We start from the raw sequence: 27,679 nt of genomic DNA, 5'->3' as shown, positions 1-27,679 counted from the left end.
TGAAAATCGGCTGGGTTTTCTTGGTCTCATATCTTATTCTGCCTCTTGATGCCTAAAGGATCTTTTAAACGTGTTTTAATCTTCTGTTTGAGAGCCCCAGCCTGTAACCTCTACTTTGTTTTTTGGGTGCATGTAGAATTGTAAAATAAATAAATAAATAAAATCATACTAAACGTGAAACTAAGTTAAGACAAAACTCCAAGGGTAGAATTCCATTATACTGTGTGCGCCTAAATTACACTTACTCAGCTGCATTAATGATGTTTTTGGTACTCATACACAATTTGCAATTCTATTATCCTGCAGTATAGATGTGTAAATGTAAGCACTTAAACTGAGCATGTGCAGTAGGCTATATACTTGTTCATGGCTACTTGACTATGCATGCATTTAAACTGGCATAAGTCTTGGGAAAAATGAAGGGGGAGCCATTCTTGTGTTTTGGCCCCAATAAATGAGCAGCTGAGGTTGCCCCGGAAGTGACAGACATGAGTTCTATGTCCCTCTCTTGCAGAGGGGTTGAGCAGAATCTCTCTGATTTCCAAGCAGAATGTTCTAACCACCAAACCACAGGTTAGGAATTATCCTGGGCCAAGCACTAGCAGCTACGTTTATAAGGAAAATAATTATCAACATACCTATATGGAGATTTGCATGTCAGGGAAAGATCCCTCAGGAACTTCTGCATTTAATGCAGACTGTTCTCCAACTGTACAGATGTCTGGACCTACAAGTCAACATGAGGAAAATTCTTTTTAATGCTGATGCAATATGTTGAATTCATAGGAGCTATACTACACTCCATGATAGTCAAGATCCTAGGACAGTTTAGAAGACCATGTCCAATGCCCTGACTCATTACACCAACTTCAGGTAGTTCTTCAAACAACAGAAATCAATCAGCAAAGGCATTCAGGAATGCCTCAGGACTAAAATGGGGACGTACAATCAGTGGAAGGGAGGAGCTATCACCAAGGAGGAGGAGTACTTGGCCCGTGAATGTAGGAGGGCTATTAGAAAGGCCAAGACAGAGATGGAACTCGGGTTAGCATCCTTAAGGACAACAAAAAGTCCTTTTTCAAGTACATTGGGAGCAAGAAGAGGGTACCAGGCAATGTAAGACCCCTGCAAAATGCAAACGGTAATCTTGTGGCTACGCCAGACAAGAAAGCAGCTCTATCAGGCCTTCAGTCAGCGCAGATGTAGTTGGGTATCTTCTGGAAGGGCTAGACATTTTTAAATCTTCAGGTCCAGATGCCCTCCACCCAAGGGTGTTGAGGGAGCTGGCAGGGGTCATCGCGGAGCCCTTGGCCTGGCTGTATGAGCATTTGTGGTCATCTGGCCAGGTGCCGGGGGATTGGAGACTGGCTAATGTGGTCCCAATTTTGAAGAAAGGGAGGAAGGAGGACCTCCCTTATGGTAATAAGCTGATGGAGAATAGGTTTAGGTTAGAGATCAGAAGGCAATATTTTACAGTTAGGGTGGCCAAAATCTGGAACCAACTTCCCAGGGAAGTGGTCCTCACCCCTGCCTTGGGCAAATTCAAGAGGAGGTTGGACGATCTCCTGTCTGGGGTCTTGTGAAACCAGAATTCATTCCTGCCTGTGGCAGGGGGTCAGGCTAGATGATCTGATCAGGTCCCTCCTGACCCTAGCTACTATGAAATGTGCTCCATCCAGTTTAAGATAAACCTGGAGGGATATAGTATCAGACTTTACTAATTTAAGTTAAATTAGTTTACTGAACTTCTATCCCAGATCCTCTCCAGATTCAAGGGCTAAATACAGACAGTCAAAAAACCTGAGGCTGAATCAATTCAGTCTTTGCAGGTTAGTCCTAATGCTCTAAGATGCAGAGATTAAACTGAGAAACAACTAAACAGACATTCACTTTTGATTCCAGGTGGAAGTGCAGCCACCTGTGTGCAGTGGCTCATACTGGAAGCTGGGGGGTGCTAGAGCACAGCTCTCTGGCACATAGCCAGCATGAGCTGTGTGTTCACATCCTCTTCTTTCTGTTCCCGAAGTCTCTTGGATTTGCAGTCCACAATCACAGCAACAGGACTCTGCAGGGTTGCTCATCACTTTCTCTCCCTGTTTCCAGGTGCCTTTGGGATTTGTAGTCCAGTCACAGCCCACAGTAAACTTCTAGCAGGGCAGGGCAGCTCTGTACTGAATGGGGTGGGAGGAAAGTTTTTTTTTAACCATCCTCTTTGGCCCCAGCTGCGGTTTGCCTGGGCGGGGGGGCAGTCCCTGCTTGCCTCCCTCCTCCCTTTCTCCCTTCTGTGCTGGAGCAGACTGCCCAGTCCAGGGCTGCAAAGCATCTGGGATGCTGGGGGACTCTGATTTAACTTAAACCAGGAAGGGGTCTGGGACAGAAGTTCCATAAACTGGTTCGACCCAAATCAGTTAAGTCTGATACTACATTCAGTCAGGTTTATCTTAAACCAGTTTCAGCCACTTTGAAACTGGGTTATGCGCACTGAACTTCTGTTCTGTTACAGGTTTAAACCAGTTTCTGATCACTTAAACTGGTTTATATGTAACTTCTGTCCCTAGCCCAGCTGTCTGCTACAGCAGAGCAGAGAGGTGGGCTGTAGAGGCCACCCCCTCCCATCTCCCTCAGCTTCTGGCCCAGGCCACAAGTGCAAAACTGCAGTTCTGATTTCCAGAGTCAAAACTGAATGTTTGTTCCCTTGCTTATTGGTTCAATCTATGCAGCTTGGACTAACCCATGAAGATTGAAATGATTCGGTTTTGGCCTTATCTGTATTTAGCCCCCCTGTCATGTGGGGCACAGTTTTCTTCCTGGGAGATGCTTAGCACACACTAACCAACCACTTCCATGTCACTGTAGTAGCAAGGCACTGGCAACTCCCTCCTCTCCCGTTTTTACCTTTTGCATGGTAGAGTGTCTTATGGTGTTCCTGCCTTGTCATGGGTGAGGGTTTGAAGTGTCTATTTTAGTGCTTTTCTGGGAAGCATTTGCCTCTGAATGCCAGGGACTGGACTCAGTGGTCCAAGAAGCCCCTTGCAGTCCTGTGTATGTTTGAAAGCTAACTAATGGTTAAGGCAGACAAGGTTCTTTGGGTGAATCTGATATCTTTTATTAGACCAACTTAAATAGTTGGAAAAAAATTTTAAGCAAGCTTTCAGGTTTAAAAATCCTTTGTCAGGCTGAGGAAGTCTCTGCAGTTGGTGTGTGCTCTTCCTGGATGGAATGAAAAGTAAAGAAGCCGGAGGCTGGGCTGGTATGCATACAAGATAGGCAGTCAGTGAAGATGTAGATTGAGGAGTCAATGGGTGAGACAGGCTGGGTGGGGGAGGGAAAGAAGGGGGAGGAATAGTGGAGAGGTATTTGGGGAGTCGGATGTCGGGCAGGTTGTGTGTCATAAATCCAATGTCTACATTTAGTCCATGATTTTTAGTATCCAGGAGGTTGATGAAGAGGAGTTCATAGGCTCGTCTCTGGGAAGTGTTTTGTAAATTCCCTTTGAGGATTAGAAATGAGAGACTGGAGAGAGAGAGAGAGTGGTTTTCCCGTGAGAAATATGCTCCCACGGGGAATTGGGTATTCTTGTCTTCGAAAAATTTCCGGTGTGCATTCATCCTGGTGCACAGTTGTTGTTTGGTCTCTCCCATGTATTTTCCATCAGGGCATTTGGTGCATTGGATAAGAGAGATTACCTTTCTGGAGGTGCAGCTGTAAGATCTGGGAATGCTGATAGCTCTCTTGTGGGGTGTAGTAATTGTGTGTGGGGGGTGGGGTGGAAGTGTGTTGGCAGGTTTTGCATTTCTTGTCATGGCACGGTCTGGATCCATTCGGTGTGTTCTGGGCCTGAGGAAGTTTGCTTCTGGTGTTGAGGGTAACGAGGTTCAGTGCTTGCTTGAAGGCTAGGATGGGTGGTTCTGGGACGATCTCTTTAAACATAGGGTCTCTTTGTAGCATGGGTTGCACTTGCTGAGGACTTTCTGTACGAGTCTGAGGGAGGGGTGATATGTCATAACCAGCGGTGTGTGATTCAGGGGGGCGGGGGGGGCTCTGTACTGCAGCAATTCTTCACGTGGTATCCGGGTGGCTCTTTCAAATGTGCGATCTCTCTCTCTCTCTGGAGTAGTGTCCTTGTTGGGTGAAAGTTTTAAGATTGCTGAGGTGGCAGATAGAGAAAGCAATTAAGCTAATAGAGAGTTTTTTGAGTTGTGTGTGTTGTTTTTTTTTTTTGGTTTGTTTTTTTTCAGTTGTCCAGTGCCTCTTAGCTTACTGTGGGCTGTGACTGGAATACAAGAGGTGCTTTATGCAATTATATAGCCATCCCACTCTTACAGAAACAGCCTCTCAGCTGAAGTAAGTCTCCAGTGGTTGCAGCTGGTATACTAGGACACAGATCTGCTCCCACATTTCCAGAAAAATGATGAAAAATGAGGTGTTCGCGTCCTTTGCTTTCTATAGCACAATCTTAATTTTAAAAATGTATGTCGTTGCCATCATTACAGGACAAGTGAGGCTCAGAAAGAAGGTAAGAGACGGCTTTATTTTTGTAACCAGCACACGCAAACTGCCCGGGCTTCCTTAAGTTTCTTGTTTCTTTCCTTTCTTGTCTTGTCTGTCTTCAACTCTGTTAAAGGATCAGGCTCAACCCTGTAAACTGACTTGTGCTTTTACTGAGGCTACAAAGTGAGTTGAAAGCAAAATGCATTTTGTGGTCTCTCCGGCTTTGTTTGCCTCTTTCCATTTAATGTTTATCTTGCAGAATCCTATTCAAAACGGAAACTTGCAGAGCTAAAATGCCAGGCAGGTGAGCTCTTTCCAGAGAGAGGCTCTTCACTTCTTGGAGCATCAAATAGAGCAGTCTTATTTCTAAAGTCAGAGATAGAAATACATATAAATTAACTAGGAGCCTATTCTTAGCCTTTTTTAAGACTGACTTTGCCGTGTGCCCCTGTGGGAGGGGAGGGAGGGAGATGTGTGTGTCTGCACGCATGCGCATGCGTCAAGAGACCTTTAAATTCTCAGAGTAATAAAATTGGTGTCAAGAAAACTATTTTGGGATACGGGGATAAAAAGGAAATATTTTCCCAGTACAAGGGGAGAACATTTAGCCTGACACACTGACTGAACTTGGTTTGAGCTTAAGCTCATGTTTCTTCTTGAACAAATAATCCAGACTCAACATGCTGGAAAGAAAAAAAAAACAAAACCTCTGCTATAAACCAGTTAATATTTGTTAAAAAAAAAAAAAAATATTGGAAACCACTCAAAGGGTGGTGCAGGTTGTACACAAGGCCTGCCTTTGACAATGTGTTATTGTCAGAAATAGGTGTGCTCAAGCTTGTGTCTCAGTATAGCTAATGTGTTGGGGTCCCCTCCCCACCCCCATGGTACTGTGAACCTCAAACTATTTCTGCCCTGTATGAAGCTCTGCTGAAATCCAGGCTAGTTATAAGATCAAACTGTTGCTGTTGTGAACCCTAGCAATTAATTCCTAGAACATGGGTCAAGGCTGATATTAAAAATGTGGGGTTTTTGGGTTGTGTTTTGTTTTGTGGAGGCTGTTATTCATCGATCTCTGGATCTGACTCTCTTCCCTTGTACTCTACTGATTGAGTTCACTCAGTAATTTGGCCAAAGTTTTGGAAGTTTTTCTTCTTTTTTAATGTTATTTGGTTTTTTGTTTTTACTTTTTTTGTCAGGAAACTATTGTATCTAAATGTTTTAAAATACTGCCTAACTTACAGTAGGCGAAGTATTCTTTGCCACTTCTAGTAATTGTCTTTACCACTGGATCATGCTGTTAAATGGCTCTCTTATTCCCTGGCAGATGGGGCTGCATTTTAACCCTTGGCAAAATGACTTGTGTGGTGGTCACATAGATTGCATGATGGTAAATTATGTTCTTGATTCCAATAATAGCTACTTGGAGCTGTGTTGTACTCCCTTACACAGGCTCTGTTTTGAAGACGGTTCTTCTGGAAAGTCTTTCAAAAATCCCTCTGGATATAGTGATACAGCACTAGCAGCATATGCTTTTCCATTACATGTAACAAATATCCTGCCCCATTTTTTTGAAGAAGTCCTGATGTAACAACTCTTCTATAGATTGGGGCAAGTGCTTTGTTTCTTTACCTCTGGGAATCACTGCCAGTAAGATGATGCAGACATTGCCAACCTATTCCAAATGGAGGCGTCCTCTCAACCAAGTAGCAGCACCCTTTTTATATGAGCGTGGATTGCTTTTCCCTTCAGTACTGCATGTAGATAATTGAAAGGATTAATAAGTCTTCTGTAGTAGCCCCCAAATAATTGGGTGGCTAGGGAGAACCTGCAAAAGCATCCATTTCAGTGCTTTTCTGTCCTGCAGAAGACTGAAAATGCTTCATTGTTGGTGCCCTGTGGGTTTAGGCTGGGCCACATGGGTGAAAATGTGACTTTTTTCTAATGCACCTGCTGCAGCAAGACATGGCATTGAAAGGCAGCGCTGAATCTCCAAAGATATTTCCCTTAGCTGGTGGGAGTACCAGGGGCTTTTATCTCTGTGGGCTGACACTGTGTGAAGGTTGCTACCTGCTCACACACATGGTTTAGCCTCTTTCAGGTATGTTTCCCTTCAATGTCCCAAAAAGCAAAATGCTGGCACCCCGTTAAAGCCCATGGCAAAACTCTCATTTGCTTTAATGGGGCTAAGAATTCAGCCCATCGAGTTCTAGAGAATACTGTAAGACTATTATCCCAGTTACATTAATGGGAAGAGCATTTAAATCCCTATTCAGCTTTGAAAGTCCATTGATCCACTGCCTGCATGCCTCTACTCAGGGCATGCGGGCAGTTGATTGCAACTCTGCCCCAGCTCAACCGCGCTGTCACCGCCACAAGATCCTGGCCCCGGAGCAGCTCCCTGCCCATCTGCATGCCCTGCTGGTATGGCTGGGGCCGGCTCCATGGAAAGCCTAGCCCTGTGCTGTTACAGCTCTGCTGCTGCTAGGGTCTCCATGGAAACCGGCTGCAGCACATGGGCAGGGGTTGCTGGGAAATGGAGTCTGCCGTGGGCCTGATCCAACCTGCCATCTGGACTTTGCCTGCCCCTCCTTTAAAGTGTTGCAGAAACGTCACTGTCGTTGCTTCCTTCCTTCCCCGATGGAACGTGCCGCCTCATGCCTCTGATCCGGGAATTTTGTCTTGCAGGCTTTTGCCAACCCAGAGGATGCCCTGAGGAATGGAGGGTTGCAGTACTACCGAGACGATCCGGATGTGGAGCGGTGCCGCAGGCAAGTACTGTACCGGTGAATTCCCCTGCTGAGAGCATGACTGGAATTCTGCCTGTGCAGCCAGACAGCCCAGGCAGCTGCTCGGTAAACAAATGCAAATATTGGGCCCCTTTTAATTCAGCAATTATCTGCAGGGATTGACTGACTACTGACTAGAGCCTGAAGGCAGAATCCTGTCAAGGACATGATGTTAAATAGGGTCTGTCCTGTGCTGCCTGAAACCACAAGGTTCATGCTTGGAATTCAAGTCCATTAGCCCAAAGCATCCTATTATAACTCGGGTCCTAAGAACCAGGTTTCATGGTCTCCTGGATTCCTATAGAAATGCCAGAGCTAGGGTGACCACCTCTTCAAAATGGGAAGTTGGGACAAGTGCCTGCCTCTCCTCCCTGCCTCCTTCCCCCCTCCCCCCAGCAGGGACATGGCTGCAGCAGAGCAGGGGCAGATGTGAGCTGCCCATTGTGAACTCTGGACTCCCTGCTGTGTACCCACTGCCTACCCAGCAGCAGTGGGGGCCACAACTGCATGCCACTGGCCCCACTGCTGCTGAGCAGGCAGGGGGTGCCTTGCCACAGTGGTATGAAGCTGTTGGGGGGAGGGCAGCAGGGTGGGAGCCCTGAGCCCTCAGTGGGCAGCCCACATCCACCCCCCCATGCACGAATTCGGTGGGTACATGTCTTCCCCCATGCCCCTCCTGGGTGCCCACAGTGGCAAGGAGCTGCCTGTGATTCCATCCTGCTCCCTGCTTTGTCTGGGCAGCTCCCCCAGCCCCTGCCCCACTCTCTCCCTCCCTGTGGGGAGCTCAATCTACCCCCCTCCCCCCCCCCCCATAGCCTTATCTGCAGGAAGCTGCTTTCCACACTGCCTGGCTGTATTCCCAGCCATGTGCATGTGGCATCTCCTGCATCCGGCTCCAAGCAGCTTGTGAGGGGGAACCCACTGCTTCCCAGATCCAGATCCCTACAGCATACTGCGAATCTGAGAGAAGTGCTCTTCTGGAGTCATGCTGCACAGGACTGGAACTTGAAGTTCCCATTTTGGGACTGTCCCACACAGTTAGGGACAGGGGGCCACCCTAACCAGAGCTCCCCACACTCGGCTGTAACAGAACCCTGTCTCCAACCCCGGACATCTGTCATGAACAAACAGCTTGCGTCTGCTCTAGTGTTGTTTGCGCTGAAACTTTGGCAGTGAGGCGATGACCAGGATGGAATCGGGCCTGGGAAGAAACAGCCCGAGTGTTACTGACAGGTGTCTCTGCAGCTCCCCCAGACAGAGCTAGGGACTGCTTCAGTACAACCTATCCCACCTGCTCCTTGTGCCTCAAAATTGGATGTAGTGTAGCCACCTCCAGGGCACCTCTGGCTGCGTGCCAGTAAGATGGAATTTTTGGTGCTCACCCAAGGCTACCTCGCATCTGCTTCAGGGCATTGTGCAAGGAGCTAGCATACTGTTCTTCACTGGGCAGTGCCTAGCACTGTCTGGACATGGTGGAGACATGCCTTGAATGTCTGTTGCTCTCCATAGGCGTGAACTAAACTGAACCTCTTGCCTGAGTTCACTTGACTTGCACTTTTGCATAGGTGACCTGCAAATATAGAAGGCTAGAGGCTGTGGGTCCACAGGAGTTAAAAGCATCCTGATGATAATCAGGTGTTACAACTCTAGGGTATGTCCTCAAGGGCAAAACATGCAGTGTTTTCATTGCCAGGCTAGATAGTGCTCCTTTTAATTCTAGTCTTTCAGTAAAATGCTAATGTAGATAAGGTTCATTAGCCTTTATAGTGTAATAGCTGGGCAAGCTCAGCTGTGGAGATAAGGGTCAGTAGCTTTTATGTTGAGCTAGCTGCTAGGCAAGCTCAAGGGTGGGTGGTGGTGTAAGGTTGACATGAATAAAGCTACCTTCCCTTCTCTCCACTGGGGTTTTTACAAAGAGACCTACTGCAAGCAAACTCTCCTTTGCTCAAACTCCCCACTTTAGCAACAAAAACAAGCAGATGTTGGTGCGAGCCTGTATTTAGGTGGTCAGATCCCACAGGGATCCTAAGGTTTGGAATAACCGTTTTAAAACAAGTGTCTTATCTTGTTTCTGTCTAATCCAATGAAGGCAAAGCAGGACTACTTTCCTCAAAACAATGAGGAGGGAAAATGTGGGGTAAGACTAAAAAGCACAACTTGTACAGATTCAGAAAAAAAGGGCTATAAAAGTGTCATGGAACAGAGCCTTACAAGAAGGTGTCCAGCTGTGTATTAGTCTTGAACTTTAAAGTTTTTTTTTTTCTTTTTTTTTTTTTCTGGTTTTGGGGGTCTTTTTCTTTTTGCGTTGCTGAAGTTTCTCCAAGGAATCTCTGCTAGCGTAGCTCTGGGTGTTTATTTTTTTTAAAGAAACCGGTTGCTGACTGGCTGAGAGCTACAAGGCACCGAGCAGTCCCTCTTTCTCCTTCGGTGCCGTCCAGCGCATCAGAGGATTAGGTCAGAAGGAAACCATGTTCATGACAAAGCGGTGAAATGTCTTGGCTGTGCCCTTTTTTACTGCAAAAGGCAAAGCTGACTCTGGAATGTGAGCAGAGAACCTAGGGTTTGACTTTCATGCCTGTTGCAGTGAAAGTACAGAGCAGGCGAGTATGTGCTCCCTTCACCCAGCGTTTTGGGACAGACCCCCTACAATCGGTCCATAGGGAGGATGAGGAACACCCTGATATGGTGCAGCTACAGCAGATTTCTGCTCTCCTGCCATACTTAAATAGTGTTGCTACTGGGCTACAGCTCCCAGCATGTGGTGTGGTCTGATTGTGCTGGCGTGCGAAGCAGGTTGCTCTGGATTTACGTTGGGAAGGAATTTAGTCTCTGGGCTGAGCCAACTGGGCAGGCACCATGGAAATGATGCAGTGGATAAGGGACATAGGAAGTGAGCATTTTAATACTGAGTCACGTAGGTGGGTGGGGGGAGAAGACATGACTTTTAGATGATCAGATTGCGATTTAAAAACAAACAGGCTCAGGGGACTGCCTTTTTCTGCAGGAAATGGCTTAGGTGAAGTGTTTGGCCACGGGCTGTGGTTGCTCTGTTTATATACTACTTAGTTTACGGGTCTGGCACATGGAGGGAGACGGGAAATGACTGGTTGCTGTGGAAACTTAAACAGATCGTGTACTGAACTTGCTAATGGGGTACATTGATTGGAACCAGCTGCCGAGCGCTGGAGGCCGCACTCGGCTTCCACATCGCAGCCCTGCGGATCAGGATTGCGTTTTCCTGCATTGAGTGTCCAGGCTGGGGGAGAAGCCAGGCACAATTGAGCCAAGTTTGAAAGAAACCATTATAATTAAGTCTTTTTCTAACTTCCAAGTTATCTTAGAAACTGGTTGAAAACTTTCTGATGGGACCCATTTTAGGGAATACAAGATGCGCCCGTCACCTTCCCCCCCGACAGACCTATGTCATTTATCAAAGGTTTCATGGGAAACTGGCCAAACATTTTGCCTTTAAGCTTGGAACACCTCCTATCTTGTAAAAATGTGGGTTTTTCCAACCAATACTTATTTGTATCTATAGCTCCAGTATGGCTCAAAACCCCATTGAGATGGGCACCAGACCACACAGAACAAAGGAATAGTCCGTGCCCCTGAGACTTTACAGTCTAGGAAAAGTCTTGTAGGCTACTATCCAGGTTGTAGCTGTATTGGTCTAGAGCAGGAGTTTTCAACCTTTTTTGGATCGGTGTACCTCTGGTGGCCAAACGTGGAGCAGGGAGGTGGCGCATGTGGCCAAATGTGGAGGGGAAAGGAGGTGGCACGTGCAGCCAAGTGGAAAGCAGCGTGTGATCGTCCCGTGTCTGGGCAAGTAGCTTCTGCAGCAGTGCAGGATGGTGCATGGTGGTGCTCTGTCCCTTCCTGCCCATGCATACCCCCTAGGGCCTTCTTCGTGTACCCCCAGTTGACAACCCCTGGTTTAGAAGCAAAAGGAATCGGAACTCATGGTGGAAATATGAACTTTCATTTCTACCTAGGAGAACCTTTTACAGTCTTTTCTCCAATGCCTGAAGAAGGGTGCTTTTGCCTGGAAGCTTGCAAATAAAGAATTAAAAAATCTAGTTGGTCTAAAAAGATATCACCTCTACCACAAGTTCTGATACTATGCCCATCATTCATGGGGTATAGGAGGAGGAGTATTTTTAACAGTGACCTGCAGACTCATGAGTCAAAGAATAAGTTTTATGTCCACTTTCACTCTTTCTTGAGGGGAGTTAGGGAAAGACATTTTCTCTTTAGCATTAGAACTTGGGTCTTGCCTACATTCTTCCGTAAACCAAATTATCTATGGACTTGTCTATAGATCATAAAGAAGCCAAACAGCACAAACTAACAGACTTTCTAAAAGGAAAATGGGCCTGAATCTTTTGGGTTTCCAGCATCCCTGACGTGAGTGAGGAGGCTTCGATTGGGTTTGGTCAATGATGGGTGGTGAGCCCTGGAAGAGGCAAGTGTTTCTAGAGGATGAGCGGTGTCACATTCTCATAGAATATTTAAAGATAAAAGTATAAAACCGAAGCTGCTTTGAATTCTGAGTCTGCATGGAGCAGCAAACTGCATATTTCTGTCTCTCTTCTAGCTCTGTCCCTCTACATACCTCCAGTCTGAGCTTAAACAAAAGCTGTATTTGATTAGCATTACATGGCAAACATGCTGGGACTCTTTAGAAAGAAGAGTGGAATGTATCGTGTGCCCAGGGACAAAGACACAAAAGGGAAAGACTGTGGGGAAAGCTGGTCCCAGGCTCTTCTGCCGAGTAAAATAGAGTAGAGGTGAACAGGCACATCCCACACATGGATCTTTAGGGAGAAGGGGAGAGACCTCTATTGCCCCACATGAACTCTAGCCTGCAGTCTAGTAAGGGAGCCTGTGCTGAACTTAATTGTTTGGGGATGCAGAGGCCTAACACAACCAGGTGTTGTTTTCTCCATGAACTGCAATGAGAGTTGATGGTGCTCACCACCTGACAGGATTGTGGTACAGAGGCCCCCCGCCAGTGGTTATGAGACCTCAATTGTGCCAAAAGTACAAAGGGTCACAATCTTGCCCAGTACCTTAAATCTAACTTTGTGTAATTATGCAGAACTGGAAGCACTGCCTGTGTAGAGAACTGACTGATAGTTCATATTATAAACATCCTCTCAATGTGAAAGAGGAGAGCTGGGGGATGTGGGGGTGGGGGGCCTGGAACCAAGGAAAGGTGTGGGTTTGAAGAGTTGAAAACAGAATTTAGTGAAAATTGTGTGGCCTGTTGTGTAGTTTATAGCTGGTTTGTTTTCCTCTAACACTTCACGGGACACTTGAAAATAACCCAGCAGGAGTCAGTCTTGCTACCATAACGGGTATCTGTTGATGGTGAGAATAGATTTCATCAAAGACGCTGTTTTTCCCCGGCTCTGGGAAGCACTGCTGTGCTTGGTAACAGCCCCTCCATGATGGAGGGAGAGCTTTCTTGGAAGTGTGGGTCTCAACGCAAGCTCTAAAATCAGTTGCACTTCATATTAGTGTGTGTGTGCGGGGGGCTTCACTCTCCCCCAACCCTTACTTTTTCAGCACCAAAATGACGCTAGATGCAAAAATCAGGTGCTGAACTTCCATTGGAATCCAGTGGAGCTGGGCACCTAACTGCCTCTAAAAATCCTGGCTATTCTTTCTCGATTTGCTCGCTTATTCTGAACCGGTAGTTAGTGGCATTCTGCTTAACACCAAGGCATCTATCCACTTCAAGACCTATGCTGGCAGGTTTCAATGAGGGAGTCCTACCCAGACATCCTGTATAGAAAGGTAGGGACTGAAATATGCGCTGTCTGGTACGGAGGGGTGGGAAGAAGAAACGGGAGAGTTAGTCAGGCAGGGTGGACTCCAAGGCAGTCCCATAAGCTTGAATTGTCCTACCTCTGTTTTTCAGGGCTCATCGCAACGACATGGAGAACATCTTCCCCTTCCTCTTCCTTGGGGCCATTTACTCCATGCTGGACCCCAATCCTACTGTGGCCAGGATCCACTTCCTGATCTTCCTTGTGGGGCGGATTGTTCATACAGTGGCCTACCTCCTGAAGCTGAAGGCCCCCACACGCTCAGTGGCATATAGTGTGGCCCAGATGCCCTGCTTCTCCATGGCACTGCAGATCCTCTTTACAATTGTAATGCGCTGGTAACATCAAACATAATCGGATGATGCTCTAACTTGGCTTAGAAAGATATGACTGGGGCTTTCTCAAGGCATGGACTAATTTGTCCTTCTCTCTGCTGTCGCTTTGCTGCGGAGAGGTCTCCCAGATGAACAGATCACACCAGTTATTTGCAGCCTCGCTGTGCTTGCGTGTGTATGGATCAGGCTGCATAAGTGAAAAGGGTGGACTACCCAAAGGTGGGTGCTCTGCATCCAGTCAAATTATGCAAAGCTGAGATGAAACTGATATCATTTTGGGTTGTTTTTTTTTGTTTTTGTGGGGTTTTTTTATGCCTTCTCATTGGTGATATGCGAGTAAAAATTGGAGATGGGACAAGTTCTGTTTCTTCACCTGGAGAAGAGCATCCTAGAAGAAGCTTTCTCAGTTGCACCAGGGAGTGTAGAAGAAGACTGTGCAAGGCCTAGAGACAGAACGTGAAACTGAACCAGCAAGGGTGAATAAGCAGCCTGGACTCATCTCCTGGAGATGGAGAGGGAAAAATCTTACAGACTGAGTCACCAAATCAGTGGGGCAAACCATGCCTCCTTTTCTGTACACTTTCTTAGAAGTGAAAGCAAAGTTGAGAATCAGCTGGGGCTTTCTCTAAAACACACTTCCCTCAGCATCTCCATCTTAGATTAAGACGCACACAAGGTTTGCAGTCTTGTACCTATTTTCCCCAGCTAAACAGCAGAGCGTCTCTGGGAAGTAAAATTACAAGCCTTTCATTTTACTAAAATCGTGGCAGCATAGCAGAGCCAAAGTCAATCACCCCCAGCAACCTGTTGCTCTCTCTTCTACGTCTTCGCCTGAAGTGCACTGCTTCCTGTTTGTGCTAGGAAAAATTAGCTAAGTTTTTTAATGTAGCCTTGCACCTGCACCTTAGCTGAGGTACCAAGGGAGCAGCATACAGGTTCTGCAGCTCCCTTGACCTAAGAGCAGAGGGATCTGTGCAATCAGCAGTTACTCAAAAATCAATTGGCTTGGCTCTAGCTCCTCCTCTTAAGAAAAACAGGTTGCTATCTTAAGAGGCAGGAAAAAGAGATGGCCTTTAGTTACAACCAGTGATGCTATAATGGGTCTTATACCAGGCAAGGAGACTAAGACACAGGTATCCGAAACTAAAAGCAAGATTATCGAACCCTATCAGATAAACTGAAGCATTTTCCGTAGTTTAAAATTTAGAATTGTAGCTAGTCAAAGCAAATGCTTACCACCCCCAGATTTAATGAACGCGGTGTCGCTGGATGGCCAGTCCGTGAGGTCTTGTCCGGGGTTCCCAGTTCCTTCATCTGAGCTAATCTTGGACCTGTGACCGTATCTTTCAGGACTGGGTTCTAAGGGGTATGCTCTCTTGCCTCTCCTTGTATACTAGGGCTGTGCAAAGCTTTGGGTTGTGATTTCAATTTGGAGGAGATTTGGCTCAGTTCAGTGGCTGAATCTCCAAATCCAAATTGAATTGGGGGACCAATAAAAAGGTCCGAACTGATTTCAAAGCTCTCTGGATCTTCAGAAAAGTAGAAGCTCTTCAGAGAGCTTCGATTCAGGCAGTTCCTGGTGGCTGCAGCAAAGAGCTGGACGCAGACTTGGAACTGGCAAGCAGGGGAGGTGGGGGAGGGGACCATGGGGGGACCCCTTCCAGGCCCCTTCCCCCACCCTACCATGGCTGCCCCACCTGGCCCTGGTGCTTAAAAGCCCCTACTCACTGGGTGCTGCTGGGTGTGGGGGGGTGATCCCTGCTGCTCCCCACTGCCCCATGCTGCATGGGGGGCTCTCCCAGCCACCTCCAGGGCTGCCCTGCCCACCCCAGTTCTGGCCCTTTAAGGAAAAAAAATGGGGGAGAAACCCCCGGCCTCACCAGCTCCTGCAGTGGCCTTGGGGCTTCTAGGGGCCTGTGGCAGAGCCCCCCATGCAGTGGAGGGCAGCAGGGATGGCCCCAGCAGCACCCAGTGAGTAGGGGCTTTTTTTCAAAGTGCCAGGAACTGGGCCAGGCGGGGCTGGGAGAGCAGGCGCATCCAGGCCCATCCCCAGGGCCTGGGTGATTCAGAGATTCGACAGCAGCCAAATCTCCGAATCGGATTTGGCCAAATCAGTTTAGGACAGTTATTTGAATCGCTGTCCCCCTGAATCAGCCAAATCCAAAGCGAATACTAGCCACTTCACACAGGCCTATTGTATACCATGTAGCTTACACTTTTTAATACATAAAAGTAGCTTAAGCTTTCCTTCTAATGCATATTAATAATCTTGCTTCTGTTTGCTAAATACGGTTACCTTTAACTGGAATTTTCTCTTCTGAGGTAATCTTCTCATTCTTAAGTGGGTGTAGGCTTCGCTCTGACTGGTCCTCTTTTGCCCAGACTATTCAATTTAGTTAGCCAACTTCCCGATTTATTTGAAGTCAGGGGCAGTATTTCTTCATCTGCTCCTTTTTCACTGGGTGCAAGTCTCAACCACAATTCAAGCTAAGCACGCAGCTTGAGCTAAGCCCAAAGGTCAAACCCAGGTCTGAAAGGCCCTGGGCCCCAACAGCGTCTTGCTGACATCTCTGTGCAACAGTGTAATCCACCTAAAGAAAACCATAGACATCAGTTGCCTGATAAGGGTGAATAAATGAACCTCCTAGGAACATCAAGCTGGTCTCCTAGGATGTTAGTGAAGACCTGTTTAGCCATGGAAGCCCTATTTGTAAGGTCAGAAAGCATCTCTACAGAAGGAGAGAGCCCTGTCTGAGTTCCTCTTTCCCTGTGTGTTTCTCTAGGCTGAACAGCATACTACTAGTCAGGAAATTCATTGCGACTTGGTTCTTATCCATTCCCTCATTCCTCCAAAATGGAGCAAATGCTAAATGACGTGTTAATGGCAGGAGGATCAGTTGGTGTTTCCAGACATCACTGAAAATAAGTGTGTGGGAAGGAGGAAGGGAATGCTCATCAAACTGCTGGGCCAGGAGCAGCTATGAGAACTTCCCTGACAGTGCAGGAGAAAGATAGATATATTTTAATAGGAGACAATATGAACATCTTCTAACTGGGAACAGAACAGCACAAGCCACACCATTTCACCTGGTTTCTTCTGTTGAGAAGCTCTCCATAACAGCAAGCAGTCTCATCAGCTATGAGTTAGCCAGGTGGTGAAAGCAGGTGGTAGAAGCAGCTCCGGAAAGTATTAGACTTGAAGCAACATAATAAGCAAATGCCACCTCTTTTTTTTCCAGCAGGCAGCTTGGAGAGTTTTTTTTAAATCGATTGTGCTGTCATTGGTACTTGAGCTCAAGAGAGAAAAGGTCTTCCAGGTATGTTGATCGCATCTCCGGGTTTGAGTAGATCAACTCTTCCCGTCTGAAGGTCAGATCCGTGGCAAGGTTCCATTCCTTGGTGCAGAAAGGTCCAGCCAACCTTGCGTTCCTGATGCCACCTCAAAGGTCTGTCCAGCACCGAAACTAAAGGCATTGAAAGTCTTGCTCACTGTGCACATGTGGGCCTGTAACCTGCGCCTTTGTCATTTAATAAACTTACCTGGGCATTCTTGTGTCTCAACTTTGTATGGTATGTGTGGCCCAATGAAGGGCCTGCAACCTATGTACATTTATCTCCCTCCTTGCATATGCAACATAGGTAAGTAGTCTATATTCCTAATAAAAACTAATCCTACCTGTTCTCTCCTTTTTTGTACTGTTCTTCTGCTTTGATATAAGTTTCTATGAATCACATGAATGCCTACAGTGCTCTTCTGGGAAGGCTTGCACTTTGCAAGGTAATCTGACACACTTGGAGGAAAGCAGACTGTGCTGACACATGTAAAGGCCAGGTGGTCACTGAAGTGTGGCTCCTGCCAGCTTCAGTGCAATGGTGGCCTCTTAAAGGAGTTCTCTTCCCTTTATGCTTCCCGATACCGTTCCTGTTTTTCTGGGAGAGCCATAGCCCTAACGTGGCCACTTTTGGCACAAAATTGCTACTGACTGTTGCATCTTTCTTTATAATTGGGTGAGATTCCTTTATCCTGTTAGGATGGGGTGTTCTTCAGGTGTAAGGATTTGGGCCTAGGAAATGTAAGTCATTTCTCTCTTCCCATGGCAAACCAGGGGCAGGCAGGAGCTGGCTTTAACTCTTCTCCACCAGCTGCTGCCATCATCAGAGCTGGAGATGGAGTATAGGCAGTCTGGAAGACAGGAGGGTTCAAGTAGGGGGTAATAGTTTCTTCTAGCTGGACTGGGAGCTCTGATCTCTGTCTGTCTCCTATTAGAAATGAATTCAAGGAAGAAGCATTTTTCCTTTTTCTCTACTACTATCACCACCACCACCACCTTTCTCTTTGCTTTAACTTATCTGTTTCAGGGATGGGCAAGCAATCTATTTTAGCTGATTTCTGTTTTCAGTCCTGACCCAGCTTTACAAAAACACGTGCGACTTTGGCAGCCGGAAGTGTTAGCTAAAACAGAGATCTTGGGCCATTTGGTTCATAAGGATGCTACCAGGATTGTCTGGGGAGAGAGGTAGTAGCTGGAATATGTACAAATGCACTGTGTCAATTTGTCAGTGTTCTTGACTTGTAGCAGACATATGGTGTTTGTTCAAGTCTTGTTGCTGGGGCCATGTGATAACATGCAAATCAGCTCTTTTAAAAAGTAAATTTCCTGCTAGACTGGCTGCAGAAAAGAGCATAGAACTATGAACCCTAAAGGCTCAAAACCCCCACACCCAAGCCACAAGGCAAATTTTCAAATGTTATGTTTGTTGTGTTGGGAGGGGAGGAGGCAGGCTTCTAACAGCTGGGCTTCATGATGGTGAGCTGGTCTATCTGACCTGTCCCAAGATGCGACCTGTTGAACTATACTGCTCAAATATCAAGGCATGTTCATCCACTCAACATGGACCTTTCTCTTTTTTTTTTTTTTTCTCCTGTTCTGTTCTAGTCTCTCCCATCCCTTAGTAGATTGTGGTCCTGCATTTGGCTGTGGTAGAGACTACGAGAAAGTGGTCTCTGCTGGAAGTCCTAGGATTATCCCAGTAGGAAAGGAATGTGGAGCAGAGCCCTAGATCCTGAGTGGCTTGCTGGAATTCAGGCCTTGAAGGTTATTTCAGTTGGAAGTGGGATGGAGTTGGGTGCCTTAGCTTGATTCATCTCAGTGAAGCCTTAAGATAGTGGCCCCCAACTTCTTCCAGGTGGGAAGAGAAGAAGTCATCTGGGAGCTGTTTTGGCTATTTCTCTTATGGGTCTTTTGGATCCCTGGAATCTTACCAACTTGCCCAAACACTTCTGAGTCAGTCTGCCCTTTGGTTCATGTGAACCTCACCCAAGGACCCCAAATCCAGTGCAGAATTCAGGGAGGTTTGCTGCTGCCATAGATGCTGCTGCCTTGTGCAGACAGCCAAGTGCTCATGCCCAAGTGTGTGTGTGATTGCCTGGGAAATCGCAGCACTGCCATTTTTTTAAGCTTCCTGGCAAGTTGCCCATCAGGATCACTGAATCTAAAGAGCTGCTGCAGAGATGCGGGGTCTGTTGTGACCATGAGGCAAACATGGACGGAAATGGGTCACAGATTTTATGACCACTGGCAGTTCCTTTTGGGTGGTGCATTCCTTTCTTTCTGGAAATATTTTGCTGAAATAAGCCCCCACCCGCTTTAGTCCTTTGTAGGGTCTTTTTTTTGTCAACACTATTCCCACACTAAGCATTAGCATCTATACCCAGGAGGAATAAGGCTTTGAACTATGAAGGTTAAAATGAGAGCAGTGACTAGAGCTTTTTTTAGCTCTGAAAATGTGCAACTACATTGTTGACCCCTGGAATAATCTTCTCTCACCCAACACCTGCAGTGGTTTTGCAATATAGGAAAACCCACAAATAAACGTGGAAGAGGAGCAGAGTCCAGTGATGCGATGCCCTGCCTATCTGTGGCTACCTACGGAGTTGGTCACTTTGGTACACCCCAACTTCCTCTTGTCATGGGCAACTCCCTGCCCCTGTGTTGGTTATGGGTAGGGGTCGTCTCTCTGAAATGCACATATCTTCCTGGGTTCAGCTTCAGCTTACCAGAAGGTGTAATGGTTCCTTTTCAAAAGGTTTTTTTTTAACAAACATCTAGGTTACCATCTGGGTATAGGCTGAAAAGAAAAGATCATGTAACACCCTCTCCATAAGCAGGTGCCTGGTGCAAACTGAAAGCCACCACCTTCAAATACTAGAGGCTTCATCCTGCTGTGAAAGCAGTCTTTTCCCATATATGCTTCTAAGATTGTGTGTGGAAAACCAGGTGGAGCCTGCTGCAGTATCAAGGATATAAACTAGGTGGCAATAGGCAAAGATTTTCTCTTCGGGTGATGCGAAGGAGCGTTCTGTACCTTGCACAGAAGCTGGCACTTCCCGTGCAAAACTCGGAAGTCCCTGGGCTGGCTGGAGGCTCGTTTACACCTTCCCATGCATTTTCTTGATGACTTGTAACACATTTCCCCTCTGCTGCCTGTAAACAAAGCAGTGGATATTTAATGGGTAGACAAGGGGGATCTGGTCTGTGCCGGTGATTTCTTGGGCACTGTGTTGATATAAGTAATATTTTTGCCTTCCGAGAACAAATGGTCTCCATAAACCTCTTCTATACCACCAACTTTATATCATTATTGCTGCTACCCCTATTTTTTCCTGCTTTTTATAGTAAATGCAAGGGAGTTGTGAAGGTTTTTCCTTCATCAGCTAGAAAAAGCTGTGAAATGCTGCACTAGACACAAGTCCATATTTAGTTGGCTGTAGATTTTAAGGGAAATATTTCTCAGTGGAAGATGAAGTATTGGACTGGAGTCACTAGATACCAGTGGTAGCAGAGAGCTTGTTGCCTTCATAGTGCTGGTCACGTAATATTCACTTTATTTTTCTAGGTGAAGTGCAGCGATGGGACAAGTTCTTGCAAAACCCACTGAGGTGCCTCTCAGCCTTCTGAGTTAGCAGCTAGAGGTGTGCAATGTTATAGCACCCTCGTCTGGTAGACAAATGCATCCTCTGTTGGAATGGGCTCAGCCACCTTTATTCACCAACTGAGCTTTGAGGTTACCAACATGCTTTCAGGTTGGCTTGCATGCGGTGGTATGCCATGGCTAATGATTCTTTGAAAGTTCAGCAATGGCTAGAGAGCAGTGAATGGAGACTTCACCTAGTTGTATGAGGGTCTGCATGGTTTAGTGTCACGCTACTGCCTCTGCCCACTCACACTTGCTCTCCTGTCATCAGCGCTCCCTCATGGTCTAGGATGATTGCTCCCACAGGTTAAGTAAAGGGTTGTAGATGAGTCTGTCGATGGCCAAAAAGGCTGATCGTAGAGTCACAGACTCTGGCAAATGCCACAGGTGGTGGGTAAAAGGAGGGTTGGACCGCAGACTTCTCGGTCTTGTTTCCTTTCCTTCTGTTTCTGTTGGAGGGTTGGTTTTTTGCCTCTAGGGCAAGGCAGTTTTCCTCAAAGTAAGATGAGCCTTCTCACAAGGCATCACCATGTCGTCCTGTCCTGGGCTAGTTCTTCCCAATTTGTGGTGTCAATGACACACTTCTTAATGTTTGCCTTGAGGATGTCCTTGAAGTGTTTCTTCTGGCCCCTGCATGTTCTTTGTCCTTTGTTCTTGGCTGAGCTGGGAGCGTAGCGGTTGTTTTGTCATACGAACATCAGACATGTGCACATGGGGTGATGTCTGTCACAGCTGGTGTTTAATGATCAATGCTTCCATACTGGTGTTGTTGGCATCAGTGAAGGCATTGGTATTTGTGTGACAGTCCTCCCACTTTATGCCAAGGATCTTCCAGAGGTAGTGCTGGTGAATGGCATTCCAGGCTTTTCAGGTGATCGCTTTAGGTCACCCAAGCTTCGCAACCATAGAGAAGAGTTGGGATCACCTCAGCCTTGGACAGTAGGAGCTTTGGTCAAGTCCTGATGATCATTGAACACCAATGATTCAGTCTTCCAAAGGCAGAGCTGGCACATTGGATCCTGTGCTGAATCTCCTTGTCTATGTTGGCCTTCTTTGAGAGATGGCTCCCGAGGTATGCAGTATTCGACATTCACCAGCTCCTGTCTGTCGATGAGGATCTTTGCTAGGGGAATTGATCGGCTTGGAGCAGGCTGGTGAAGCACCTTTTGTTTTTCCAATGTTGAGGGTCAGTCCCAGGTACTGGTATGCTTGAGAGAAGCAGTTAAGGTCTGCTGTTCGTAGGTCTTCCTCGATTTATGCTGCTGTTGTGCATGCTATCAGCACACTGAAGTTCCACAACTGAGGCCAAAGTAACTCTGGTTTTGGCACAGGTTGGGGGAGATTGAAAAGACCGATGCCATGTGGCCAATGGTCATGGATGAGCATCACCAGGGGTTACCCTACCAGGAGTACAAGACTCTTGAAGGTGTTGCTCTTAGGGTCATTGGTACATGCAAGCCCCTTTACCCCATCAAGGTGGCAGTCTGCAGAGGAGATGCTTTCTCTAGCTTTATTCATGCACCCCTTGTGCCTGGTATCACCACCTGCTCTTCCAGCCTTCAGCTTCCCTCACTGAGTTCTTTCCAACCACCTTAGTTCTGCGTTGGAGTGCTAGCTCTGGGACACTCCTGACCAGTGTGCAAACAAGAAGGTGGTTTAGTGATAGTGAAAGAGAAGATCCAATAAAATTGAGATGGCAACAAGCCTCTAGCTTACTGAATCCCAACAGGACCTGAACCCAGCTCTTCAAGGATGAAAATCCCATGCAGGTAGCTACAGGTCCTCTGGAGTTGAGGAACTGCATACCTAGCCAGTGAAGGTGACTGATTTGTGAGAGAAAGCCAGGCATATGGGAAAAGCTGGAAGAGGAGCTAATATACAGTTATGGGTGCTATATTTGACATGAAAGCCTGTACTTTCTGCCTTGAATAATAATAAATGGGGTGGGAAACATTTCTACTAGATTTTATTTCTACTCAATCATGAGTATTAATGGTCAGCAGCGTAGTTTGGATTCAGTCTTGATGGTATTATAAGATGGTGCCTTTGGGTTAAAGGGCATCTTTGGGTGTATCTACATGTGCAATTAAACTCCTGAGTTTATTGCTTTGCATTATTGCCCAGAGCTTATTGCTCCCAGGTGCACCCATGATACCAGCACATTGAGCTGGGTTGGCAGGAGGCCAGGCCTGTGCGAAGCAGCTAGTATTCACTTTGGATTTGGATTCGGGGGACAGTGATGCAATTCGGTGATTCGAATCACTGTCCCGAATTACTTCGGCCAATTCTGATTCAGAGATTCAGCTGCTGCTGGGTGGGAGGGCGACCCCCGCTGCCCCCCACTGCCCCATGCTGCATGGGGGACTGCATGAGCTCACCGTTTCTACCGGTGGGGGCAATTCCCCACTGCCCTGCGCCACGGAGGGGTGGGGCTCTGCACGAGCCCCCTCGAGACTGCTGCAGGAGCAGTAAGCCTGGGGCTCTTTTTTCTTAAAGGGCTGAAGCTGGCACAGGCAGGGCAGCTGTGGTGGCAATGGGGGAGCGAGGGGGAGTTTGGGGGCCTTGTGGTAGAGCCCCCCCCATGCAGTGGGGGGGCAGCAGGGATTGCGCCCATGTCTGGCAGCACCTGGTGAGCACCAGGGCTTTTCTTTAAACCACTGGGAACTGGGGAGGGGGGGACAGCCATGGTGGGGCTGGGGGAGTGGGGGAGATTGGGGGGGGCTGGCAGGGGCCCCCCCATGGTCTCCTCCGCCTCCCCCACCCCTAGTAGTTACCAGCTTGGAGTCAGCTGCAGCTCTGTGCTGCAGCCACCGGGGACTGCCCGCAGGGGTGACATGTGGGGAGTGCATGTTAACCCCCTGCAACCACCCGCTCGCCACCCTGCCACTGCCAGCAGTGTCTGCGGGTGGTCGCCAACCCTTAGTCAGCCCTTCCCGCCCCAATGCTGATGGCAGTGGCTGCAGGAGTTCTCCTGCTTGCCGCCATGCCCCCCCTAGCCGCTGGGAGCACGCACCGTTCATACTGCCCGAATCATCAAAGCTCTCCAAATCTTCTGAGGATTCAGAGAGCTTTGAATCAATTGGGACCTTTTAAATTGGTCCCCTGATTTGATCCTGATTCAGCCACCAAATCAGGCTGAATCTCCTCTAAATCGAATTGCCACTCAAAGCTTCGCACAGCCTTACAGGCGGCCCTGGGGGTCAGCCTGCCAACCTGGGGCTGCTTTTCCCCAGCTAAGTGTGCTGTGGAGGGGCTTGCTGGGGCACAAGGATGCCTTGCACTGAAGCACCCTCATGCCCCAGCAAGGCAGGGCAGTGTCTTCACATGTGCTGCTTTTGGAGTAAAAAAAACAAAACTCAATAGAAGGATAGCACTTGTAAATACAAGTACTATCCTGCTGCGGCGTTAATTAGTTTACTCCAGCCTAATAGGGGTGCATGTGTAGACATGCAACATTTAATTAATCTACTCTGCAGTAAACATTTCACCCTAAGTGACTCCGCTTTTTATGTGGATTAAATTAGACTTCCTGAAGGTGTATAGGAAGGTGAGGATGTCCCGCCGGTAGGTACAGCGTATGGGATTTTGATAGCTTAGTATGGCTCTATGTCCGGCCCCTGACTACCTCCTCACCCCCCAAAATGGATATTGCAATTTGCCTGAGAGCTTCATGATAGCAGATCAGCCCTTTGTCTTTTTTTCCTGAGGAGTTTGTTTCAGTTTTCAGCTGCTGAAAAGTGAGCGGTTACTGGCCGAGTATCAGGGGCAGGGCAGTCAGCAGCATAAATAGAGACGGGAGCCTGTAGGTTTGCAGAGCTGGGGAGGCACACCTGCTCACGTGTGTGCTCCTGCTTCTGGATCATCAGAAAAGGAGGTATCAGGACGGATTTTGCAATTTTTGCAGGCCTTTCTTTTGCCACAAGAGGGAGAAGTATCCAGCAGACAGAGGCATGAACTGAGAATTGTTTTGCCACGAGATGGCCACAGAGTTCATGTTTGGGAACTAAAACCAGGTTAGCAGGCCTGCTGTACCATGCCAATGGACAAATGTGACAGTAGAAATTTTTGATGAAAACAACTTTTAAGAAAAATTTGATTGGAAAACGTTTACTTCTCCCATCACCTAAAAACCTCCCCAAAATTCAGTTTTTAGCCCCAAACAAAGAAAAAAAGTCAGTTTTCAGCTTAAAATTGTTTTGTTTTGGCATTTTCAGTTTGCTGATGGAAAAAATTTAAAAATAAGCCCTTTTAGAGGAAGGCAAACCCCTTCTGGGCACAGTTCTGCTCTGTCAGGATTCCAGTTTTCTACGGGAGGAGTTCCTGAACAGAGACCGTTCAGTTGGCATGGTGGGTCACTGGCTGTTTTTGACATCTTCCCCAAATAAAAAAATGTTGCTGAAGCAATTATCAGCTAGATGCTACGTAGCTAAGGCATGGCAAGATGAAACAGCCAAAAGCTGAAACTAGAAAAATTCACCTCGGAAATAAGGTACCTATTTTAATGTAAAGAATATAACCCAGTATTGGCACAATCACTAGTAGATGCGGTGGGTTTTCCCACTTTGAGTCTTTAAGGAAAGATTGATATCTTTCTAAAAGAGATGTTCTAGTTCAACCACAAGTTATTGGATCTAAATGCAAGAAATTACTGGGTGAAACTCTGTTTGGTGTTAGGCATGAGGTCAGAGGGGATGACCATAATGGGCCTTAAATCTATTAATTAGCAGCTCAGTGGTTACAAAGCAGTAGCTAAGTGGCGTGAAAAACTTGACAATGGTGAGGCAGCTGAAGTACTCTGACCACTGTCTATCGTGCTGACCATTATTGCCTCCTGACTTCCTTGTTGGTACCCACCTGTTGGCTTGTCTTATAGACTGGAAGCTCTCTGAGCCAGGAGCATCTTTTTGTCCACCCGCGGCTGGGACCCTTGTGTACTACCACAATACACGTGCAGTTGGTGGTGAAATGCTGGCCAATGCTGCAGTGATATGCTTTTCTAACACAACTTTTTTAAAAGTACAGCAGCAACTGGGTGGATGTGAGAAGGATTCTGTAATGTGAAGAAATGAAGGGAAGTGGAAGTTGCCATCTACCCATATGACTCTGCTGCCAACACGCATGCATTGCCGTACATTCAGGACATGCGTTGTGGCTTTGCTGTTCTGGAAGGGATATAACAAAAAGGTCTCTTACTTTTATTCTTTTGGCTGGAAATTCTTTGTAGTGGCAAACTGCCTTGAAGTGCTGCTGGTCTGATCTGTCACACCTATAAACATCCGAACAGCTATGGGGGGGAAATGCAGAGGGTTCCCCCTTGAGAAGAAGTTTTTACAATGCATTCTCCCCCTCCCGCCTTTTCCTTCCCTGCTCCTCTTCTCAAAAGATTGAAGAGGTCAGGAGGACAGACTGGTAGGAAGCATGAAGGTACCAAAGGTATTAGACCCTCTGATTAATCAAAGGCCCCATTCATATAATAGCACTCTATTTAGCAGAAGTCAGCAAATAGCTCTCTGTTTAGCAGATGCTGACTTCAAGGTGTCCTTCTGTAGAGAGCTCATAATGGCACGTTCACAGCAGGGCCATCGGATCAATTCCATGACCCAAGCTAACAAAGGAATAAAATCTAGATGGCTAATCTAAAGTTACTGTAATGATTGTGTGTGTGGGCCATACAGCAGCCACAAAGTCTTTGCCACTCACAGGTTTGTTGCAGTTGTCTCTGAAAGGAGTTTGTGTCGTCTTATGCTAGAAAGCCAGGAAGGCTGTGGGTTCCCCATGGCTCTCTGCCTTTAGAAAGAAAATCCTGTGATCGTCTTGCATCTTTCTCAGCTTCTCCAAGAAAAATTGTGGCTTCCTAGAAATGTCTCTGCATAACTCCTACCCCAGCTGTAACCCTTTAGCCCTGTTGCCTCCATAATATTATGAATCTGATGAGACACCCAAGATATGGAAGGCCTGGTTGAATCCCATGGGCTTGCACTGAGCTAACCAAAGGAGAAATTGGGTTCCATGTGCTGTATCAGAACTAAGCTCCTCTGGGTAAATGGAGAAGATGGACTGTTGTCCTAGGGACACGGGAAGAACGCTTGGAAAGGGCCTCTTATCAGAACTAGCTGTGGACTTTTCAAGCTGTCTGAGAAGTGGGGAGTCATCTCATGCAGCAAATGTCTTGGGTAACTGGAGTTGAGATGGATGGTGCTTCTCTCTATGTTCTTGGCTGGGAAATGAAGGAGATGAATCTGTAAACTTGCAAAGCCCCCCTTAGTGGACCTTGGTAAGAGCAAAGCTGAGTATGAGGCATGGTCTGCTTTGGATAACTCATCCCACGTTGAGCTGGTAGGGTGGTGTTGTCCTTTGGTACGTCACCCTAAGCAAGAGGACCATGGCCATGCTTTAGTTTGGGTAACTGAATAACTTGGACTAATAGGAATCTGGAGTGAATATGGAAATTCAGTGTGGAGAGCTCCCCCATTCTTCCCACACCCCTTGTGGGTGGTTTCTCTTTTCCCCTCAGCCTGGCCATTCAGAGGTAGTAGCGCCTTGGCCTTGTGCTCCCTGATTGAAAGGCTGCACAGCCTCCTTCAGAACAGAGCTGAACCAAGGCTGATCCAATCCATCCTTCGGGGAGCATGCCTTCACACTCATTGCTGAATCGATGGACCCGGAAGCCCTCCAGCTGATGCTGCCAGTACCCACCTGGATGCATTTGAAAGGCAGGCGGCTTCTGTGAGCCCAGCACTGCGTTTGTGCACCCACGTGACACCAGAGAGTGCCCAACTTCATTTCTAGAGTGAATGTTTCTCCTCCAAGCAGGAAAGCACAGCCCCAGGTGCTGTCCCACTAACCTACCTGATGTTTTAAGCAGGAGCTGTTATTACCTAGTGAATCTGTGGGGGCCTCTGTGCTGTGATTGCCAGTGAGAGGCAACGGGGGAAGGAGAGGAGGGGAGGACTGTAACAAGAACATGCATCTGCTGGGCCCAAGCACCAATCACTTGTTAACAGGTTTAATCCCTGGTTACAGCTGCGCCAGGCTAAAGTTGAACTGGTGATTTGGCAGAAAAGGGCTTTATTCATAGTCTGTTACTAAACCTGCCTCCCCCAAGCTCTTCGTGCAGTGGAAGTGTTTTACGGTCAGGTGTGAGGTAGAAGATTTTAAACTGGTTTCCTCCTTGGCCCAAACCCCTTGCACCCAAACTGCCCCCAGCTCCGTGATATCCAGAATGCAGGCCTCCATGCGACCGCTCGAGTCCTTCTCT

At 47.2% G+C, this 27,679-nt stretch overlaps 1 protein-coding gene across 2 annotated transcripts in view; it reads left to right on the top strand.

Annotated features, from left to right (window-relative positions):
- The window catches only part of PTGES (prostaglandin E synthase), a 51,139-nt gene extending 34,012 nt beyond the window's left edge, over positions 1-17,127 (top strand). Inside the window, exons 1-3 of one of the 2 annotated variants that reach the window (XM_006272286.4) lie at positions 4,092-4,516; positions 7,180-7,262; positions 13,204-17,127. In XM_006272286.4, the coding sequence (XP_006272348.1) occupies positions 4,409-4,516; positions 7,180-7,262; positions 13,204-13,453 (441 nt within the window). In that variant the 5' untranslated portion in view covers positions 4,092-4,408 and the 3' untranslated portion in view covers positions 13,454-17,127. Of the gene's footprint in view, positions 1-4,091; positions 4,517-7,179; positions 7,263-13,203 lie in introns of those variants that run through there. The other variant, XM_006272287.4, reaches the window with a different exon arrangement.
- The last annotated feature ends 10,552 nt before the right edge of the window (positions 17,128-27,679 follow it).

Source organism: Alligator mississippiensis, chromosome 12, assembly GCF_030867095.1.
Source record: "Alligator mississippiensis isolate rAllMis1 chromosome 12, rAllMis1, whole genome shotgun sequence".
NCBI classification, from domain to species: Eukaryota; Metazoa; Chordata; order Crocodylia; family Alligatoridae; genus Alligator; species Alligator mississippiensis.
This window is presented reverse-complemented; position numbering and strand designations above follow the sequence as displayed.